At 42.6% G+C, this 21867-nt stretch overlaps 2 protein-coding genes across 3 annotated transcripts; both read right to left on the bottom strand.

Moving 5' to 3' along the window:
- Positions 1-2680: 2680 nt before the first annotated feature.
- LOC148978228 (E3 ubiquitin/ISG15 ligase TRIM25-like) lies at positions 2681-6656 on the bottom strand. 2 transcript variants are annotated; one of them, XM_089132897.1, is made up of 6 exons: positions 6013-6619; positions 5666-5761; positions 5345-5578; positions 4725-4878; positions 4525-4572; positions 2681-3604 (listed from the first exon to the last, which is right to left on the bottom strand). In XM_089132897.1, the coding sequence occupies exons 1-6, from the start codon at positions 6589-6591 to the stop codon at positions 3054-3056; spliced, it is 1662 nt and encodes a 553-aa protein (XP_088989023.1). In that variant the 5' UTR covers positions 6592-6619; the 3' UTR covers positions 2681-3053. The 2 variants fall into 2 exon arrangements, with proteins under 2 accessions (XP_088989023.1, XP_088989024.1); XM_089132898.1 differs by lacking the exon at positions 4725-4878 and having other exon boundaries at positions 3563-3604; positions 6013-6656.
- A 7261-nt stretch (positions 6657-13917) lies between these two features.
- On the bottom strand, positions 13918-17474 carry LOC120475104 (E3 ubiquitin-protein ligase TRIM16-like). The gene is made up of 6 exons (XM_089132896.1): positions 16821-17474; positions 16474-16569; positions 16153-16386; positions 15533-15686; positions 15333-15380; positions 13918-14831 (listed from the first exon to the last, which is right to left on the bottom strand). Exons 1-6 carry the CDS (start codon positions 17397-17399, stop codon positions 14254-14256), a joined length of 1689 nt encoding a protein of 562 aa, XP_088989022.1. The 5' UTR covers positions 17400-17474; the 3' UTR covers positions 13918-14253.
- Between the last annotated feature and the right edge of the window lie 4393 nt (positions 17475-21867).

Here is a 21867-nt window from a genome sequence, read left to right as displayed (position 1 = left end):
GGAACAAGGTCGAGAAGGATGGAGTTTGTCACACTATATCGTCATGGCGGAGCCGGCATATAAGATATAGAAAGCTAGGAAAGCATTGTCGGAGGAACAGAGAAAGAGGAAACCGCAGAGACCAAAGTGCTCGTTGCCGCTGCGATCGGTTTCAGTGGATTCATTGGTCTGTTGTGATCTTCAAATGGACGCGCTCTCATTGCTCAATCCATTGCGGGGACTGAGAGACTCATTACGGTGAAATCACAAAACCCAATGCACAAAAAACATGTCCCTGCTTGAAATACAGCCACTAATAAACAATCGGTGTTGATGAGGAAAATAAACTATACTATTAGTAGGGATTAGAACCCAGAACCTGTGACACACATGGATAAAGTTCTTCCTCTGGACCATTATATCCATTTAATCACGTGAAAATTCTCACCACTAACAACATATATTAGATCTCATTAAATGACAAATTAAACACAATGTACTATTGTATACTATGTAACACGTCACGCTCTCCGTGAGTGGTATTTACGACAGTAACGTTGTAAAGGAGTTTTGGCTAATGGGCTGATCAGGTGATTGTGCTCGCCTCAGGGTGTCAATCAAAACACATCATCACAGGATTCAGAATCTTCTCTTTACTTGGTATTAGTGTGTATGTATATGTGTGTGGTATTTTCTCATAAAAAAACATCACCCTCCCATTCTCTCTTCCAGTCAACTTCGTTATCAAAAGTACTATGTGTCTCTTGTACAAAGATAACATCCAATTTTTTGAGGGAGCACAATCTGAAAAATGAAGCTCTTTTTCTTTCGTCTCTTGCTCCATTCAAATTCAGACTGCCTATCTTTAACTCACTCATAAAAAAGGAAAAAAGAAAACCAAAAGAAACACAAAGAAAAAACAAAATTGAAAAGCTAAACATATTCATCATCTTCTAGCTGTCTTTTAGCTTTCAAAACAAGTTTCTTTAGGCGATACAATTCTTGATCAGTAAACACTTTCTCTCCAGCACTTTCATTTTGATAATTCTTAACTGAATCAACAAAAAGTTGTAGATCAGGAAATGCACACTCAAGTTTAACATTTCTAGCCCCTTTAGTACTCCTAAGAAATTTTTCAACATAGAGTATCCACTTCCTTCCAGGGGCAAGGACTGCGAGGAAACTATAGAGTCAGCATCAGAGCCTACCTCAGCATCACTATAAGAAGCCTGAGAACAACCATGAAGAGGCAATTTCCCCATTTTTCCAGAGATTTGAAAACCATCCCTAGCTTTCCTTTTCTTAACATTATCTTCAGATTTGTCATCAACTTGCATCTCACCTTCTTCAGCCAAAGGAAAAACTACTCCTTTCTGAGTGCCATTACTGGCTACCTCTTCCACAACATACTGCTGACTACTCTCAACTGGAGAGGGAACCTGAAATAACTCATCTTTTTTCTGTGTTGGCCCTTTATTTTGTTCAAGCTTCTGTACTTTATGCGACTTGTTCAATTGTATTCCTTCTGATTCAATCCTTTTTTGTCCCTGGGAACGTTTTAATTCAGTCAGTTTTTTTCCCTGAGTTTCATCTGATTGACTCTGTTTTTGTTCCTGAATTTCATTTGCTTCACTTAGGTTTTGTCCCTAATTTTTTTATTTAATTTACATTGAGATTCATTTCCTCCATTCTGTTTTTGTCCTTGTAACTTATTTGTTTTGCTCAATTTTTGTCCCTGAAATTCATTTAATTCATTTTGTTTTTGTTTCTGAAATGTACTTGACTCACCCTGTTCTATGGTCTTATTATTTATTTCAGCAGGGGATTTTTCTGGACACGATCGTATGAGGTGACCCTCCATTCCACATCCAAAACATTTCATTTTCTCTGACGTCACATAAACATTGTAGTCGTAATCATCTACTCTGAACTTAAACACTAGATTTAATTCTTCATTGTTGTTTTTTAGAATCATAAAAACCTGCCTTCTAAAAGAAACAACATGTCTCAAATGCGGAGATTTACAGCCAAGTCCAATTGTTTTGATCGGTGACATCAGCTGCCCATGTCTCGACAGTTCCCTCTCTAACATTTCGTTACTAATGAACGGAGGGACTTGCGACAAAATGATCTTCTTTGCTGGATTAACGAGCGGCACCGCTTGAACCAAGCTATCCTTAACCGTTACACCTTGTTCAACAATTGTTGCTACTTTGTCAAAACTATCAACAAAAATCACAACTCCGTTGTTCATCCTAGACGCGGATTTTATGCTCTCATAACCTATAACTCCTCCGACTGCCAGAGCGCAATCCTCCACAGAACACTCTACGGTTGGGCAAAGTTTAAAAGCATGCCGACGCGTGAGCGTTTCCAGCCCCCAAACTCCTACACTTCGAGCCGGCATGACTCCCGGTTTCACCGGTCGCCGCCGTTACCAACAAACTAACCCAAATAAAACACACCACTAACAACAACAAAACCTTAAACAAACTCAAAATAAAGAAAAAGAGAGAGAAAGACAGAAAAACACTCACGCAAAAAACACACACGCTCCAATCTCGCATCCACTCAACTTCCACTCAGAGAGAGAGAGAGAGAGAGAGAGAGAGAGAGAGAGAGAGAGAGAGAGAGAGAGATGATGATGATGTCAATTTGTTTGATGTTGCAATAATGAGACAGAAAAGCGTTTGTGTCAATATTATTTATTTAATAATTCAATTTGTTCGTTTTTGTTTGTTTATTCTGTTTTTTTTCTATTATTAACAGTAGACAGTAGACTAACACAAAGCCCTTTTCAGAAGTAGGCCTATCAATAATTATTCATTTGTTATATTATCTGCAATAAATATGAAAACCCATGCAGAAGGACTATCAATTCATTTATATGTTTAGTTTAATATACTATTGATTAAGATATACAATATACTGTTAAAATTACTCAACCATAATCTGAACATGTTATTAATGTAATAAAGAGAAAGTAAGAGACTCTATAACATCTCAGTGTTTATGATTTATCATGCAGCTCAAAGCATTATGGGTAGAATCTCTCTACAGTGTATTCTGATTCATCAACACAGTTTCACTGATGATCCATAACAATAAATCCCAAACCCAGGATAGAGCGGCTGAGTGAATGTGGTCTGGACTGTGTGTATGAGGATCAGTGTGTCAGAGACGCTGTAGAAGGACAGAGTTCCTGCACTGTGATCCACACACACTCCTACTCTGTGATCCACACACACTCCTGTTCTGCTGCTGATGGGCTTTACAGGGAGTTCAGTCTGTATGTTATTGTGTGTGAATGAGTAACTGGAGGGAAAGCAGATCAAACTCCAGGACTGATCATTACATCCAAACCAACACTCTTTACCCCGTCCCTTCCTGCTGATGCTCTTATATGACACTGATATAAACACTAATTCACCACTCCACTCAATCTCCCAGTAACAGCGTCCACACACACTCTCTCTACACAACACCTGAGGATTATATCCATCAAATCTGTCTGGATGATCAGGATACGACTGTGCTGGGAAAGTGTTAGTAATCACTCTGTTCCTCTCAGACAGAAGGAGGCGTTTATTCACTGTGTTCAGATCCAGATTGAGCTGATGGGAATCTGATGGAGATAAAACACATCAGAATCAGGAATTATGAATCTGTCTGATCTTTAAATCAATCTAAACTCTTCATGTTCAATATATCAGCAGTGTCTCAATATCAGAATGAGCTTTATTTCAAGTGTGTGCAAACAAACGGGAATTTGTTGTGGTTTTACAGGAGCATGCATACACACATACCGGTATATACACACATGAAAATATAAAATAATATAAAATAAACAGTAATATTAATAATGATAATGTGGTATACATCTGAAACAGAAGACTGTACAGATTTGTGCACTATGCTCTATAAATTGTCATGATTCTGCCATCATCTCCGTGTTTTTTCCTAGAATTGTGGCAGGATCATGACAGACCCATGTTTTGTGTGCAAGCGCTTGGCCAGCTGTTTTGGTCATGTGCTTGTGTTGTCTCGTTTCATTACCCCGCCCCCTTGTTATCCTCGTCTTGTCATTATTGTCTAGTCCGTTTCACCTGTCCTTGTCATTAGTGTCTCTCTATTGAGAATGAGGAGTCACGTGCCTATTTGGGCGGGGTCTGAGCCATTCGGCCATGATGGTAGGTGACGCTATCGGTTACCAGGGTTTTTATCGGTTTTTAATGCAGCAGTTACTTCCAGGCATGATACAACAGTGCGGTATTGTGAGAAACTCCTCTACCACCGAGCTAAAAATACTTTGTGTGAATTATTACCTCAATTTCTTTTTTGGATGAACAAACGTTATTTATATTTCGGTGTAGCTGAACTCTTTATGTTCAATATATCATCAGTGTCTCAGTTTAGCAGATATCGTGTGCAAATCATCATTTCCATGATCAACTATAAAACTCTTCTGTCATGTTTTCTTCCACTTCTCCAGGAAGAACATGAACACACTCAGAGAGTTTTCTGCTGGTTTTCTTAGTGACTTACATTGTAGGAAGTCGTTCCTGGTCCTGGGAACAATGTTGGAGAGAGTGACTGTGGAAATAACAGACATGAAGAGTGTGATTATCATGTCTAGAGAAAATGATCCCTGCATCCGTTCCTAAGACATTTCTAATATGATCTTCTCTGGCATGATCTGAGATGATGGAGGATCATTTCTGAGAGCAGGATCTCCAGGACTTTACCTCTGTCAGAGATCTTCTTCTCTTTGCAGAAATCCTCCAGTCTGTCTCTCAGCTGACGGACAGATTCTCTCACGCCATCAAAAGAGGAGAGAGAACTGAAGGGATTGTCATTGACGTCTGTAGATTCAGGAGGAGCTGAGAGAGACTGGAAACTCTACAGAAAACACAAATCAAAGCTCATCACCTCCACACTTCATCAATAACCGGCTCTACTGTCAGATGTGTGCGGCTCTTGATGATCTGCAGTAACTCTCCTCAATCCAGCAGCTTCATTCTTCTCATATTCATTATGTCACATTAGAGATGAAGATTCAACATGTTAAAGGCAAACAATTATGAAAATATTGTCAATTCTATTAATTTTGAAGATCATCTGATGCAACTTTGATGAATATTACTCAAACTATCATCAAGTTCACTGATTTCCCCATTATATGTGATATCAGAAAAAAGTTGAGATGTGAGTGAAGATGATCAGATGAGAGTCTGACTGATGATTATATCATAACCGAACACACAGATCAACACTTCAGTCAGAGGCTCATTCTGCTCTCATCAAATGTTTCTCTGAGTCTCTTGCTCTTGTCCACTATGATCCTGTTCTTCTGGATCTGTGTTACCTGCAGGAACCGTATGTGATCCTGTGTGTGTGAAAGCTGCTCCAGCTCAGCCTCTCTCCTCCTCAGATCATTGATCTCCTGCTCCAGTCGCTCCAGTCGTTCTTCAGCTCGACTCACTGCAGTCTTTTCCTGATCTCTGATCCGCTGTGTCGCCTCAGAGCGGCTTCTCTCAATGGAGCGGATGAGCTCAGTGAAGATCCTCTCGCTGTCCTCCACTGCTGTGTGTGCAGAGCGCTGTTAGGACACACATCACAATCACACAGTGAGCTTCAGTGAGTCCTGACTGAGACTTCTCAAACTTCTCTTCTTCTCCAGACTCACCTTATGAGACTCTACAGCCTCTCTCAGCTGCTGAAGATCTTTCTCTCTCTGCTGGATCCTCTGCTGGAACGACCTCTGCGTCTCCTTCAGCTGCTTCTGCAGCACAAACCAATAACAGAGATGCACTTTACACTCTCACTATATCATCATGAGAAGAGTTGAATCCAGTGACAGGAGAATTAATAACCAATGGCTGGAAGTTCAAACTCCTGAAGGGATGATGGATCAGTTTTACCACCATTGAACATGAATTTACATGAAGCAGAAGTTCTGTTTCACACTGCAAGCATAAGCATCATAAAAGTCAAACAGTGTCAACATTATTTCATCAGTGTCTAGTTTCATACCTGTTTCTCTGTCCTCTGCGCTGCAGCTGATACAGTGTCGTGGTTTTTATGTTCGTCCATCGTACACAGCACACATATACACTTCTGGTCAGTGCGGCAGAAAACCTCGAGGAGTTTATCATGTGTTTGGCAGATCATCTCCTGCAGTCGTCCAGTGGCGTCAGTCACTTTATGAGGCTTACGGGAGAAATAATCCTCATGACGCTCAAAATGAGTCTGACAGTAAGACTCCAGACACACCAGACAGGACTTGACGGCTTTGTGTTTTCTTCCAGTACAGACGTCACACTGCACATCTCCAGCTCCAGCGTAACAGTCAGCAGGAAGTGTAGTCTTCTTCAGTTTCTCCACCAGTTCAGCCAGCATGGTGTTTTTAGCTAAAGCAGGTCTTGAACTGAAGGTCTGTCTGCACTGAGGGCAGCTGTAGACTCTCTTCTCGTCCTCCTGATCCCAGCAGTCTGTAATACAGATCTTACAGTAACTGTGTCCACAGTGGATAGTCACTGGATCCTTCAGGAGATCCAGACACACTGGACACAGGAACTCATTCTGATCCACTGAAATTCTGGCTTCTGCCATTTTACTGCATGAGACACACAAACACACAACAGCTCGACTGGACTTTAGTTTCTCTTTCTCAAACTCTTCCTGTTTCCTGGTTCTGTGTTTCAGTGACGTGTGCAAAACTTCAAACTATCAAGTCAATAAAGCATCATAAAGCCTCATTCCTGCTGAGTTCAGATTCTACAACAGTAAATGCAGAAATCTTCACTGTAAACCCAAATGCTCAAAATGTACAGGTCCTTCTAAAAAAAATAGCATATTGTGATAAAGTTCATTATTTTCCATAATGTAAAGATAAAAATTAAACTTTCATATATTTTAGATTCATTGCACACCAACTGAAATATTTCAGGTATTATTGTTTTAATACTGATGATTTTGGCATACAGCTCATGAAAACCCAAAATTCCTATCTCAAAAAATTAGCATATGATGAAAAGGTTCTCAAAATGAGCTATTAACCTAATCATCTGAATCAACTAATTAACTCTAAACACCTGCAAAAGATTCCTGAGGCTTTTAAAAACTCCCAGCCTGTTTCATTACTCAAAACCGCAATCATGGGTAAGACTGCCGACCTGACTGCTGTCCAGAAGGCCATCATTGACACCCTCAAGCAAGACGGTAAGACACAGAAAGAAATTTCTGAACAAATAGGCTGTTCCCAGAGTGCTGTATCCAGGCACCTCAGTGGGAAGTCTGTGGGAAGGAAAAAGTGTGGCAAAAAACGTTGCAAAACGAGAAGAGGTGACCGGACCCTGAGGAAGATTGTGGAGAAGGACCGATTCCAGACCTCTGGGGATCTGCGGAAGCAGTGGACAGTCTGGAGTAGAAACATCCAGAGCCACCGTGCACAGGCGTGTGCAGGAAATGGGCTACAGGTGCCGCATTCCACTTTTGAACCAGAAACAGCGGCAGAAGCGCCTGACCTGGGCTACAGAGAAGCAGCACTGGACTTCAGGCATTTTGGCATTTCCTTCTCCCCAGTCTTCCTCCAGACTCTGGCACCTTGATTTTCCGAATGACATGCAAAATTTGCTTTCATCTGAAAAAAGTACTTTGGACCACTGAGCAACAGTCTAGTGCTGCTTCTCTGTAGCCCAGGTCAGGCGCTTCTGCCGCTGTTTCTGGTTCAAAAGTGGCTTGACCTGGCAACCACCCCGTCCCGGAGAATGGCGACTCCATCCTCAGGCGGTCCAGCTGATATGGCGAGTCTTCGGAGCCGCTCAGATAGATCTGTTTGCCTCTCCGGTCTCTTTGCCTCACACGACCCATTGTCCCAGTTGTTCTATTCCCTGACAGGAGGATGCACTGGCACACAGCTGGCCCCGGGGCCCACGCAAATGTGTTTCCCCCAGTGAGCCTTCTCGCACAGACACTGTGCAAAGTCAGGGAGGACAAGGAGCAGGTCTTGCTAGTTGCGCCGTACTGGCCCAACCGGACCTAGTTTCCGGAACTCATGCTCCTCGCGACAGCACCTCCCTGGCCCATTCCTCTTAGGAAGGACCTGCTCTCTCAGAGACGAGACACTCTATGGCACCCGCGTCCAGACCTGTGGAGACTCCATGTCTGGTCCCTGGACGGGACGCAGATGCTCTAGATGGCCTACCACAGGCTGTGCTAGATACGAGCTGTCCCTCTACGAGGCGCCTCTATGCGTTGAAGTGGAACCTGTTCATCGTTTGGTGTTCTTCCCGGCGGGAAAACCCCCAAACTTGCCCAATCAATGACATGCTTACTTCTTACAAGCCTGGTTGGAGCGAATGCTGTCTCCCTCCACCCTCAAAGTATATGTGGCCGCAATAGCCGCCTATCATGATGTAATTGACGCAAAGTTGTTAGGGAAGCACGACTTGATCATCAGATTCCTAAAGGGTGCTAGGAGGTTAAATCCCCCTCATAATCTGCACCCTGTACCCTCTTGGGACTTAGTCCTGGTGCTGAGAGCGCTTCAAAGGCCCCCATTTGAGCCTTAAATGATATAGAGCTAAAGATTTTGTCTGAAAAGACTGCTCTTCTATCGGCTCTGGGTACCTTCAAGAGGGTCGGGAATCTGCAGGCTTTTTGCGGTTGATGAATCGTGCCTAGAGTTTGGACCAGACCTTTCTCACGTTGTTCTGAGACCCCAGTTCGGACATGTGCCCAAGGTTCCTACCACTCCATTTGTAGATCAGGTAGTGAACCTGCAAGCACTGCCCTTGGAGGAGGCAGACCCAGCCCTGGCTTTTCTCTGTCCTGTACGTGCACTACGTTGTTATGTGGACAGAACGCAAAGCTTCAGGACCTCAGAACAGTTCTTCGTCTGTTACGGAGGCCAGCAGAAAGACAAGGCTGTCTCCAAGCAGAGGTTAGCCCACTGGCTAGTGGATGCTATTGTCCAGGCTTATGACTCCCAAGATGTTCCTTGCCCACCCAGGTTGTTGGCCCACTCCACTAGGAGTGTCGCTTCCTCCTGGGTCTTGGCGCAAGGCGCCTCGCTGACAGATATCTGCAGGGCTGCGGGCTGGGCGATACCTAACACGTTTGCCAGGTTTTATAGCTTACGTGTTGAACCAGTTTCCTCCCGTTTACTCGCTACGGCCAGTGGCGCGAGGGAATAGGTTCCGTCAGCTTGCTGCGCCATTCCACCTTATGAGCTGGAATTTGCTCCATTTTGCTCCGTTGGTTCCCCAACAAACGGCTAACCTTGTGAGTTCCTCCGTCACCCCCTGGCTTCAGGCGAGGCGGACCACCCGACGCCAGGGTATTACCTCTCTCGAGTCTTCCCCTTGACAGTCTCCCTCTGTCGTCCTTGCTGAGTATGCACCCCACCCTACGGGCTGGGACTACCTCAAGGACTCCCATATGTTTAACAACCCTACGGGCTAGTTCATATGTGTATTCAGTGCCTCCCTTCGGGCTGGCCGGGGGCTCCGCAACGTTCCCTCCTACACGGGCACGTTTCCCCAGCGTTATCCAAATCCACTGGTTCTTGAGGAACAGCAGTGTGATTTCCTCCTAGCTAGCTCCCGCCCGAAAGAAACTGAGAAACTGCTTGGCAGGCAGCTTAGCTGGGCGCTGGAAGGGGCCAGCATCATGGCGTTTTATTTGGGATCCCAATTCATTGGAAACTCCTCAGACGAGACGTAGGAGTTCCCAGACGAAAGGGAACATCTCGGTTACATATGGTAACCCTCCTTCCCTGAGTAGGGAATGGAGACGTCTCGTCCCCTCGCCATGCTTGCTGTACCTTCGCGAGGACTGGACAGCTCCTCCAGCTCCGGCTCCTCAGTGTAAAGCAATTGTGTGTGCGTTCGTTTCCGCTTTTATACCCGCATTGATAGGCGAGACGTGGAATGCAAATCCCGCATGCCAATATTCATTGGCACGTTTTTATTCACTCGAAGGCAGTTGGTCTCCCTACCGTGATCCCAATTTGTTGGAAACTCCTTTCGACGAGACATCTCTGTTTCCTACTCAGGGAACGAGGGTTACCATACGTAACCGAGACGTTGTGTACCATACTGTGTCCTAACTGGTGCTTTACCGGGGTGCTGATGGCATAGTGGATAAGACACATGGTGTGAGAGACTCGGGTTCGAATCCACTGTGAGACACCAATGTGTCCCTGAGCAAGACACTTAACCCCTAGTTGCTCCAGAGGCGTGCGACCTCTGACATACAGTATATAGCAATTGTAAGTCGCTTTGGATAAAAGTGTCTGCTAAATGAATAAATGTGATATGTATATGTACAAAGACTGAAAACAGAATCACAATCAGAAAGAGCTTTCAGCTTCTTCACTTTGACATTTACTAACTGATGTTGGCCTAGTGTCATGCATTTGCTGGGTTGAGGAACCTGGCTCTGTAGACAACAAATACCATGACTCAGATAGTTGACTATGGTGGCTGGTGTCTCTATTTTCATGTTCCTTGTAATCGAATCGCCAATAGCTAGGGCACATTCAACAGGATTCTCAGTGGGTGTTTCACTGAGTGGAGAGAATCTATTTTTTATGGTAATCGGAACAGAAGAGCGGTGTTTTGTCCCGCGACTACAGCGCCTCACCATCACCTAGTTTCCCCTCTACACGGGCTCTACTTAAGACGGAACCGAACAATGTACAGTTCACTAAGCTAGTCGCATCCAAATCTGTATCTAAAGCCCTTCCACTTCTACCAGTAACCTCAATTAAAGTTTGGATGGGTGTCTCTAGTTCTGAAACCTTCTCCATCAGCCTGACTATCTCCCTGCATTTATCACATGATAATCCTGTGCTGACTATGCTATAAATGCGATGCTATGCTCATGTGTTTGTTGACTGATCCTACTCTCCTCTTCCCAGTATTATCTCCGCAGAATCAGAACAAAAGCAGATGACAACCAATGTGTGTGCATTTATTGATAGATTGTTGATATATATGCATCTGTGTAGTTCTTTGTTTGTCATAAATAAAGTGATGCTGGAGCAAATCAACACAATTTCCCACTGTAAAATCTAGGTTTATTTATTTATTTCTGAAATTCCTTTCACCCAAACGGCATGAGACTTTGTGACTTTTCCTACTCTTGATATACTTAACAATAAAATTGCTAAAAAAAATGCTAATTGCTAAATTATAATATTAATTTGATAATAAATCCGAAGGCAAAACATGCGATAAGTCAAAATGCGCTGCTCTCACGATCTTTACACCGACTCTGATTGGATCTCACTTCAGAAAAAACAACGTATCTTATTATTATTTTAACAACGTCGTAAACACAATGGTAGATTTTAAATAAACATGTACATATATTATACATGTTTACATTATTGCAAAAGTATTATTATTAAAAAAAGTGTGTGGAGTGAGTGTGCGCAGTCGCGCTTCTACATCACTTAATCGTGTGTTTTTTTGATTAGCCTAGCTGTCCGATACGATACGAAGTAAATAAACAGGCCAATTCAATCCTCCTTTAATGTTTTTTAACAAATAATAATAATAATAATAATAGGGATAATGGAAGCAGCAATAAGGGAGGATTGTAGTGCTGTCAGTGAAATGTCATCTCCAGTTTCAAATCCTACATCAGAGATGTCATCAGACAGCATTAGCTGCAACACGGTGGAAGATATCAGCACAACTAAAAATGAAGCACAGAGGCAACCAAAGCTTTTAATTTAACAGTTTCAGAGTTATTGAAATGGTTATATGACTTCTTTCGGGTGAATGGGGGGCGTCTCGACCCCCCCTGGTGCCTGTGAGCGAAAAAATCTCACTTGCAACTTCGGTGCAGCGAGCCGCCGGCCTCAGCATCAGGAAGTATCGCGTGATATCAGCTCTCGCGATGTAACATATTCCTTTGCGGCAACACTGCACATATCCAGGAACAAGGTCGAGAAGGATGGAGTTTGTCACACTATCGTCATGGCGGAGCCGGCATATAAGATATAGAAAGCTAGGAAAGCATTGTCGGAGGAACAGAGAAAGAGGAAACCGCAGAGACCAAAGTGCTCGTTGCCGCTGCGATCGGTTTCAGTGGATTCAGTGGTCTGTTGTGATCTTCAAATGGACGCGCTCTCATTGCTCAATCCGTTGCGGGGACTGAGAGACTCATTACGGTGAAATCACAAAACCCAATGCACAAAAAACATGTCCCTGCTTGAAATTCAGCCACTAATAAACAATCGGTGTTGATGAGGAAAATAAACTATACTACTAGTAGGGATTAGGATCCAGAACCTGTGACACACGTGGATAAAGTTCTTCCTCTGGACCATTATATCCATTTAATCACGTGAAAATTCTCACCACTAACAACATATATTAGATCTCATTAAATGACAAATTAAACACAATGTACTATTGTATACTATGTAACACGTCACGCTCTCCGTGAGTGGTATTTATGACATGGCTAATGGGCTGATCAGGTGATTGTGCTCGCCTCAGGGTGTCAATCAAAACACATCATCACAGGATTCAGAATCTTCTCTTTACTTGGTATTAGTGTGTATGTATATGTGTGTGGTATTTTCTCATGAACGCACACACAGAAGATAAACATTGAAGGTTGAGATACAGGAAGATATAATGTGCGTTCTTCTCTTAACTCCACTTGCCAACTGATCGGGAAGTTTCTAACTCGCCACCCAACGTCATCTCAGCGTCATCAATAAGTTATTCGCTGATTGGTTAGATCTCCTTAACAAACGTTAAAAACAAGTACTCCACAGTTACTCTAGGGGTCGCTGTTTGACAAAAACAGCATTCCTGCCTGGTGTCCCTTTAAACTTTCCAATCCAAAATGGGAGACGATTTTTGTCACAGCTTTACAAAATTCACAAATGGATTGAATATATTTCAGACAATACTGTTTTTTGCAACATTTTGGCGGTTTGTGACTTGGGTCAGGAGAAAGAAGTGGAGCACGGCCATTCATAGAGAGGTTTTTCCTGCTGGAAGAACATGCACTCACAGTTAAGGGAACACACCGAGCGGACTCGACACAGATGCAGTGAAGGCATGGGCAGATTACAAGGATGCGATAGCAACAGCTATTACAAACAACAGATCTGCCGAGGTGAATGAAAATCGAGCTCACGGTCTGCCCTTCTGTGGGCATGATGAGAGGAAAGAGTCAAACCACAGAGGAAACTTTTGTGAACTAATTGATGTTTTTGGAAGAAATGAAATTGAGAGCAAGAATGGAGCGGATATATGGAGATTATACATCAAAGAAGAGTCGGAATGATCTCATCACAATGTTTGGGAAGAAAATTGTGAAGACAATTGTTGAAGAAGTCAAAGAGGCCAAGTGTTTTGTACCGTTAGTGGATGAAACCAAACATGTTTAAAAAAGGAGCAGCGAATCAGCAATCGCGCCTGTTTACATTATCTCCTTCATCGCTCTGATTGGTTTTGGGTCTATCCGCGACATCCGTTGGTGACGCCCCTCTGGAAACGATTCGTCTATGAAGCTTTGCCAGAGCGTAACTCAGTTACAGCTGAGAATGGTCTGGTTTTAACAGTGATCTGGATGAGCTTGTTACGACTTCGCACCGCCACGACCTCGCCGCTACACACTAACAAAAAGGTACGGCATGTGTTTTATATTTAATGCTGTTCGCTCTGAGTTTATAATACGAATATAATATGAATATAACCGAACATAATTCATACATAAAAGAGTGTGTCCCCGGCTTTATGCAGTTATTATTGCAGTTATTAGAGAGAGAGACAGAGAGAGAGAGAGAGAGAGAGAGAGAGAGAGAGAGAGAGATGTCAATTTGTTTGATGTTGCAATAATGAGACAGAAAAGCATTTGTATCAATATTATTTATTTAACAATTCAATTTGTTTTAATTAATTGTTATTTTTTGTTCTATTATTGACAGTAGACTAGCCTAATAAATGAAACACAAAGCCCTTTTAAGAAGTAGGCCTATCAATAATTATTTATTTGTTATATTATCTGCAATAATTATGAAAACCTGTGCAGCTGGACGATCAATTAATTTATATATTCAGTTTAATATTCTATTGATTAAAGATATGACAATATACTGTTAAAATTACTCAACCATAATCTGAACATGTTATTAATGTAATAAAGAGAAAGTAAGAGACTCTATAACATCTCAGAGTTTATGATTTATCATGCAGCTCAAAGCATTATGGGTAGAATCTCTCTACAGTGTATTCTGATTCATCAACACAGTTTCACTGATGATCCAGAACCATAAACCCCAAACCCAGGATAGAGCGGCTGAGTGAATGTGGTCTGGACTGTGTGTATGAGGATCAGTGTGTCAGAGACGCTGTAGAAGGACAGAGTTCCTGCACTGTGATCCACACACACTCCTACTCTGTTATACACACACACTCCTACTCTGTTATCCACACACACTCCTGTTCTCCTGCTGATGGGCTTTACAGGGAGTTCAGTCTGTATGTTATTGTGTATGAATGAGTAACTGGAGGAAGAGCAGATCAAACTCCAGGACTGATCATTACATCCAAACCAACACTCATTACCCGATCCCTTCCTGCTGATGCTCTTATATGACACTGATATAAACACATATTCACCACTCCACTCAATCTCCCAGTAACAGCGTCCACACACACTCTCTCTACACAACACCTGAAGATTATATCCATCAAATCTGTCTGGATGATCAGGATACGACTGACGCTCCATGAGAGTGTTAGTAATCACTCTGTTCCTCTCAGACAGACGGATGTATTCATTCACTGTGTTCAGATCCAGATTGAGCTGATGGGAATCTGATGGAGATAAAACACATCAGAATCAGGAATTATGAATCTGTCTGATCTTTAAATCGATCTAAACTCTTCATGTTCAATATATCATCAGTGTCTCAGAATCAGAATGAGCTTTATTTCAGGTGTGTGCAAACAAAGGAATTTGTTGTGGTTTATATATATATATATATATTTTTATTATTATTTATTTATTTATTTTTTCTTGGCCAGGGAAATTATAAGTTTTACAAATTACTGATGTATACTGAATCAAGTAAAAAATACTTTGTGTGAATTATTACCTCAATTTCTTTTTTGGATGAACAAATGTTATTTATATTTCAGTGTATCTGAACTCTTTATGTTCAATATATCATCAGTGTCTCAGTTTATCAGATATCGTGTGCAAATCATCATTTCCATGATCAACTATAAAACTCTTCTGTCATGTTTTCTTCCACTTCTCCAGGAAGAACATGAACACACTCAGAGAGTTTTCTGCTGGTTTTCTTAGTGACTTACATTGTAGGAAGTCGTTCCTGGTCCTGGGAACAATGTTGGAGAGAGTGACTGTGGAAATAACAGACATGAAGAGTGTGATTATCATGTCTAGAGAAAATGATCCCTGCATCCGTTCCTAAGACATTTCTAATATGATCTTCTCTGGCATGATCTGAGATGATGGAGGATCATTTCTGAGAGCAGGATCTCCAGGACTTTACCTCTGTCAGAGATCTTCTTCTCTTTGCAGAAATCCTCCAGTCTGTCTCTCAGCTGACGGACAGATTCTCTCACGCCATCAAAAGAGGAGAGAGAACTGAAGGGATTGTCATTGACGTCTGTAGATTCAGGAGGAGCTGAGAGAGACTGGAAACTCTACAGAAAACACAAATCAAAGCTCATCACCTCCACACTTCATCAATAACCGGCTCTACTGTCAGATGTGTGCGGCTCTTGATGATCTGCAGTAACTCTCCTCAATCCATCAGCTTCATTCTTCTCATATTCATTATGTCACATTAGAGATGAAGATTCAACATGTTAAAGGCAAACAATTATGAAAATACTGTCAATTCTGTTAATTTTGAAGATTATCTGATGCAACTTTGATGAATATTACTGAAACTATCATCAAGTTCACTGATTTCCCCATTATATGTGATATCAGAAAAAAGTTGAGATGTGAGTGAAGATGATCAGATGAGAGTCTGACTGATGATTATATCATAACCGAACACACAGATCAACACTTCAGTCAGAGGCTCATTCTGCTCTCATCAAATGTTTCTCTGAGTCTCTTGCCCTTGTCCACTATGATCCTGTTCTTCTGGATCTGTGTTACCTGCAGGAACCGTATGTGATCCTGTGTGTGTGAAAGCTGCTCCAGCTCAGCCTCTCTCCTCCTCAGATCATTGATCTCCTGCTCCAGTCGCTCCAGTCGTTCTTCAGCTCGACTCACTGCAGTCTTTTCCTGATCTCTGATCCGCTGTGTCGCCTCAGAGCGGCTTCTCTCAATGGAGCGGATGAGCTCAGTGAAGATCCTCTCGCTGTCCTCCACTGCTGTGTGTGCAGAGCGCTGTTAGGACACACATCACAATCACACAGTGAGCTTCAGTGAGTCCTGACTGAGACTTCTCAAACTTCTCTTCTTCTCCAGACTCACCTTATGAGACTCTACAGCCTCTCTCAGCTGCTGAAGATCTTTCTCTCTCTGCTGGATCCTCTGCTGGAACGACCTCTGCGTCTCCTTCAGCTGCTTCTGCAGCACAAACCAATAACAGAGATGCACTTTACACTCTCACTATATCATCATGAGAAGAGTTGAATCCAGTGACAGGAGAATTAATAACCAATGGCTGGAAGTTCAAACTCCTGAAGGGATGATGGATCAGTTTTACCACCATTGAACATGAATTTACATGAAGCAGAAGTTCTGTTTCACACTGCAAGCATAAGCATCATAAAAGTCAAATAGTGTCAACATTATTTCATCAGTGTCTAGTTTCATACCTGTTTCTCTGTCCTCTGCGCTGCAGCTGATACAGTGTCGTGGTTTTTATGTTCGTCCATCGCACACAGCACACATATACACTTCTGGTCAGTGCGGCAGAAAACCTCGAGGAGTTTATCATGTGTTTGGCAGATCATCTCCTGCAGTCGTCCAGTGGCGTCAGTCAGATTGTGTCTCTTTCCTTTAAACAAACTCTCATGTTGTTCAAGGTGACTTTGACAGTAAGAGATCAGACACACCAGACAGGACTTGACGGCTTTGTGTTTTCTTCCAGTACAGACGTCACACTGCACATCTCCAGCTCCAGCGTAACAGTCAGCAGGAAGTGTAGTCTTCTTCAGTTTCTCCACCAGTTCAGCCAGCATGGTGTTTTTAGCTAAAGCAGGTCTTGAACTGAAGGTCTGTCTGCACTGAGGGCAGCTGTAGACTCTCTTCTCGTCCTCCTGATCCCAGCAGTCTGTAATACAGATCTTACAGTAACTGTGTCCACAGGGAATGGCCACTGGATCCTTCAGGAGATCCAGACACACTGGACACAGGAACTCATTCTGATCCACTGAAATTCTGGCTTCTGCCATTTTACTTCATGAGACACACAAACACACAACAGCTCGACTGCACTTCAGTTTCTCTTTCTCAAACTCTTCCTGTTTCCTGGTTCTGTGTTTCAGTGACGTGTGCAAAACAGGTTTATGAAGTCAATAAAGCATCATAAAGCCTCATTCCTGCTGAGTTCAGATTCTACAACAGTAAATGCAGAAATCTTCACTGTAAACCCTAAAGCTCAAAATAATTAATTGGTTTGAGAAGGACAAACTTATATTAAACAAATTATTATCTTTTATATTTATGTAGAACTTTCTTTTTCTTCTGAGTTTATAAAACTGACACATTGTAAGTAATCTGAATTGTTTGACTGTTTTATGAGTTTGTTTCTTTGAATTTAGACAAACTTATATTTAACTGAAACTGGGCTGGGATTTCTTTCACAACATGCTTTGTATTTGCTTATCGAAATGCTCAAAATATTCTAAGTTGTTTTCACAAAGTTTCTTGACTACTTTGGTCACACTTGTCCTGGGAAATTATCCCTGACCCAAATTATCAAAATTTTATAAAACAATATCTTATTTCAATGTCAATCATCCTTACTGATTTCCAGAATCTTTGGACATAGCTGTCTTTACATTTTTACATTCATGATGAACGCAGCCACAACAGCCTGTTTGCTTTTCGCTGCCCTGTTCCACTGATTCCTTCACTACTTTAGTCTGGTAGCGCTCAGTGTTCCCTCTCTGGGAAAATCATGATACTTTATCAATTTGTCAATATCTTGCATACACTTCTGCCCATAATGTTTTCTCATTTGGCAAAACACCGGTGTATCATATCTGGCAAGCTTGCTCTGAGATTTCCTCATACTGGCTGTTTCTATTTCCCCCGTGGATTTTCCCTTCGACGCGTCTAATAATCTGTCGGACGTCTCCAACAGATCCGATCTCTTAACCCAAGATCGGTCAAGGTGCACTACCAGCGCTTTATCTGGAAATCTTTTGACCCGCTGCACGATCTCAGTTACCCCACAGATTAAAGTCCACCTGAAATCTCTTGACCTGCTTTCAGCTCTCAAGTGATCTTGGACCGTAATCTGGGCGAAATCTCTTGATCTGACAAATGTCAATTAATTTCAGATTTACGAAAACTCAGTGTCCATATGAAATTTCTTGACCTGCCAACAGATCTCAATTAATCTTGGACTACTCTTTTATTCGCAACCACCGAAATAGACCCCAGCCAGTACAGTTCCTCTCAATTATATACCTAATATAAAATGAATTTAGCTGTGTCTTACCAGGATGTCTTTTCTCTGTGCCTCGGGTTCTTTTTGATTCCAGTGGAGCCTCTCCTGGGCCTGATAGCGGTCGGCCCCTCTCTCTCAAGCTTACGAGGTAGAGCTGGAACTGCTCAGTCCAGGTGGCCAAACACCGTCCGCTCTCAGGTCCAGAAGGCACTTCCAAGGAATCCCATTCTTCTGACACCAATTGTTAAGGCAAAAATTCAATAAACAGACATCACTTCGTAAGAGACACTCTGAGAGTCAAATTAATAAAAGAAAAGAGAAGTTTATTCTTGCAAGAATAGGCCCAGTCGCTAACACAGATTGGTACACTGTGAAGAGAGTGACGCCCAGAACACAGGCCGGGGTGAAGACTAAATAGCCCTCCCCAAGGTTATTCACTGCAAGCCGAGCCTTCTCTGTAAATTTCCACAAAGTTATAGGATTCATGATGTCAGGTTAGATTTACTAACCCCCACAACCCCTCCCAGTCTAAGATGACCCCTGACCCGGCCGGTCCTCTGGTGCCTAGCTCCACTCTTGATAAGGGAGAACAATTAATACATGTGAGATTAAAATTCCCCACAACAGTGCCCAAAGGAAATGAATGTCTCAGGGCAGTATATATAAAGTTGAGGCTGAGGCCGGGGGAATGGAGACTCCACCCCGAGGTGGTGAAGCTCCTATGGGAGAAATTCGGTCAAGAACAAGTACACCTATTTGCATCTTCAGAGACAACTCACTGTCCCATGTGTCACGAAACCACACACGGAAAACAGAAGGTCCAATTGCAGTATATTTAATAATAAGGGTAATCAAACATCATAGTCATCCAGACAGGGGTCAAAAATCCAAAATCATCAATCAAAACAAGAACAAAAACAGGAACAAGCAGGAACACAGACCTCAGAATTGGCGACATATTACAAGGACTCTGTAATGAATAATGACAAAGACAGGGAATATATACACACATATCTAACAATGTGATGGGAAACAGCTGAGTGCAATGAACTGATGAGTGACAGACAGAATGCTGGGAAATGAAGTCAAATGTGAAAGACACCGTGAGAACGAGGACCTCTAGTGACAACCCCGGGAAACACAACCAGACACTGTGATATAACCCCCCCTCTACAGAGCGGCTACTAGACGCTCCACGACAACAACTATCGCGAGGCAGAGACTGAAAACAGCGTGAGCGTCACTCGTGCTTCAGTGTGTGTGTGTGTGTGTGTGTGTGTGTGTGTGTGAGGTAACATTAAATGAAACCGTGCGTCTGCGCCGCTCATTCAAACAGAGAGAAGCAGAACATGCAGGGTTCATATTTATTCGTTTTGCAGTTTAATATACACAGACACACATCAGCAGCGCCGCCGGTCGCCTTGTCTCAGCGCTTTCATGAAGAGGACGCAACTTTAAAATTACGTGCATGCATGCGCAACCAGAACCGGGTTTGACCAGGTACCACCTAACACTACTCTGGCCATAATCCTGGACCAGTTGTCCAAAAATCTCCTTCCCTCTCACTTTATTTCTGCATTCGCTAGCTGAGTTTGGGCTGTCTGTGACTGTGTCCTAACTGGTGCTTTCAGCTTCTTCACTTTGACGTTTACTAACTGATGTTGGCCTAGTGTCATGCATTTGCTGGTTTGAGGAACCTGGCTCTGTAGACAACAAATACCGAAGAGCACCTTCACACCATCAGATCCCACAATGAATGGAAGGCTGTGTTGGAAAAAGCACAAAGCTTTGCAGTCACACTGGGCATTTCCCCTGAGTATACAGACACAGCATCCAAGACCCGACCTGCAAGACTACAGAAAGTGTGTTCACTTCTGAGTGCGCATCTCATTAGCCCCTTTTCCACCAAAGCATTTTGAGAGCCGGTTCGGAGCCGGTGCCTGTGCGCGTGAACCAGTTCTTTGTGTTTCGACTGACAAAGAACCGGTTCGCGGCCAGGAGAACTGGTTCCAGAGCGGCACCAACTCTTTGCTGGACTAGAACCGTTCTTTCACCACGTCATGCTTACGTTGGGGTCTGCGGCGGGTTTAGATGTACTCTAAACATCTTTTCTGACCTCATCTTTTTAAAATAATAAAATAATAAAACATCTTTTTATTATTAAAGGATCGCAAAGCCAAGAGAAATATTTGCAGAAACACGATGGAGTCCGCCTTTGTAATTGTTATGCTTTCACGTTAACGCAAGCGTTTCTACTTTTGTAATTTTTTTATTGAAGACAAGTTCAGGGCTTCCGTAAAGAAGAAAACAGTCACAATATACAACAAATAAGGAATACAGGGGTACATAACTTATCAGAAAAGATTATTAAAAAAATTACATATTTCAATTGTTTTTAAAGCTTTCTTGGTACATGAGTTAGAGATAATCCCAAAGTAAGTTGTATTTGCAAGCGTTTCTAGCTAAGACGTATGGCGACGTACACAGTGACGTTACGACGTCGTTCCCTGGGCGCTCTAGTCAGTGGAAAAACAAACAGGTTCTGAAGCGGTTCACCAGTTGAACCAACTCCGAAACCAACTTTGAACCAGCACCAGTTCCCAACCAGTACTTTTTGGGTGGAAAAGGGGTAATTGAGTCAATAACTGGATTTAGTTGCTGAATTCTGTCACCGGTTCGGCGACAACGATGCCATTTTACACTCGCTAGAGGGCTTTGACAAAAGATCACCAAATTTCTTCATGGATTCAGTGAAAATTGCGGATTTCTACGCACATGTTGATGAAGTCATCCTTGAGTCCCACATCAGCTCTGCAAGGATTTTTTTTTTAACTGTGATGAAAAACCAACCAATGACAACACTATTCTGTCAGATTTCATTCAGTTGCAGTCTCTACCTGTGGCTTACAGTGAGTTAATAAAACTATTCCAGTCCACACTGATCCTGCCGATCACAACAGCTTCCAGTGAACGCTTTCTTTCTGTCCTTAAACAAGTAAAAACTTATCTGAGAACCACAATGTGTGATGAGAGACTGAGCACTTAATGCTCGTATCTGTGGAGAAAGAGTTGGTGAAATGTTGTGATCTGGATGAGCTCGTCACGACTTCGCACCGACACGACCTCGCCGCTACACACTCATGCAATAAAACTCCACTGCAACAAAAATATATACGAATATAATATGAATATAACCGAACATGATTCATACATAAAAGAGTGTGTCCCCGGCTTTATGCAGTTAT

Source organism: Pimephales promelas, chromosome 7 (genome assembly GCF_988280905.1).
Source record: "Pimephales promelas chromosome 7, fPimPro1.hap1.1, whole genome shotgun sequence".
NCBI classification, from domain to species: Eukaryota; Metazoa; Chordata; class Actinopteri; order Cypriniformes; family Leuciscidae; genus Pimephales; species Pimephales promelas.
This window is presented reverse-complemented; position numbering and strand designations above follow the sequence as displayed.

Bases quoted from the DNA above. Each gene is read 5' to 3' on its own strand.
- LOC148978228 (XM_089132897.1), bottom strand. From the start codon at position 6,591: ATGGCAGAAGCCAGAATTTCAGTGGATCAGAATGAGTTCCTGTGTCCA. The intron at 4,879-5,344 runs GTAACACAGATC...TGTTTTCTGTAG, and splicing joins ATCACATACGGTTCCTGCAG to AGTTTCCAGTCTCTCTCAGC. The intron at 3,605-4,524 runs GTAAGTCACTAA...TATCTCCATCAG, and splicing joins CAGGAACGACTTCCTACAAT to ATTCCCATCAGCTCAATCTG.
- LOC120475104 (XM_089132896.1), bottom strand. From the start codon at position 17,399: ATGGCAGAAGCCAGAATTTCAGTGGATCAGAATGAGTTCCTGTGTCCA. The intron at 16,387-16,473 runs GTGAGTCTGGAG...GTGTCCTAACAG, and splicing joins AGGCTGTAGAGTCTCATAAG to CGCTCTGCACACACAGCAGT. The intron at 15,687-16,152 runs GTAACACAGATC...TGTTTTCTGTAG, and splicing joins ATCACATACGGTTCCTGCAG to AGTTTCCAGTCTCTCTCAGC.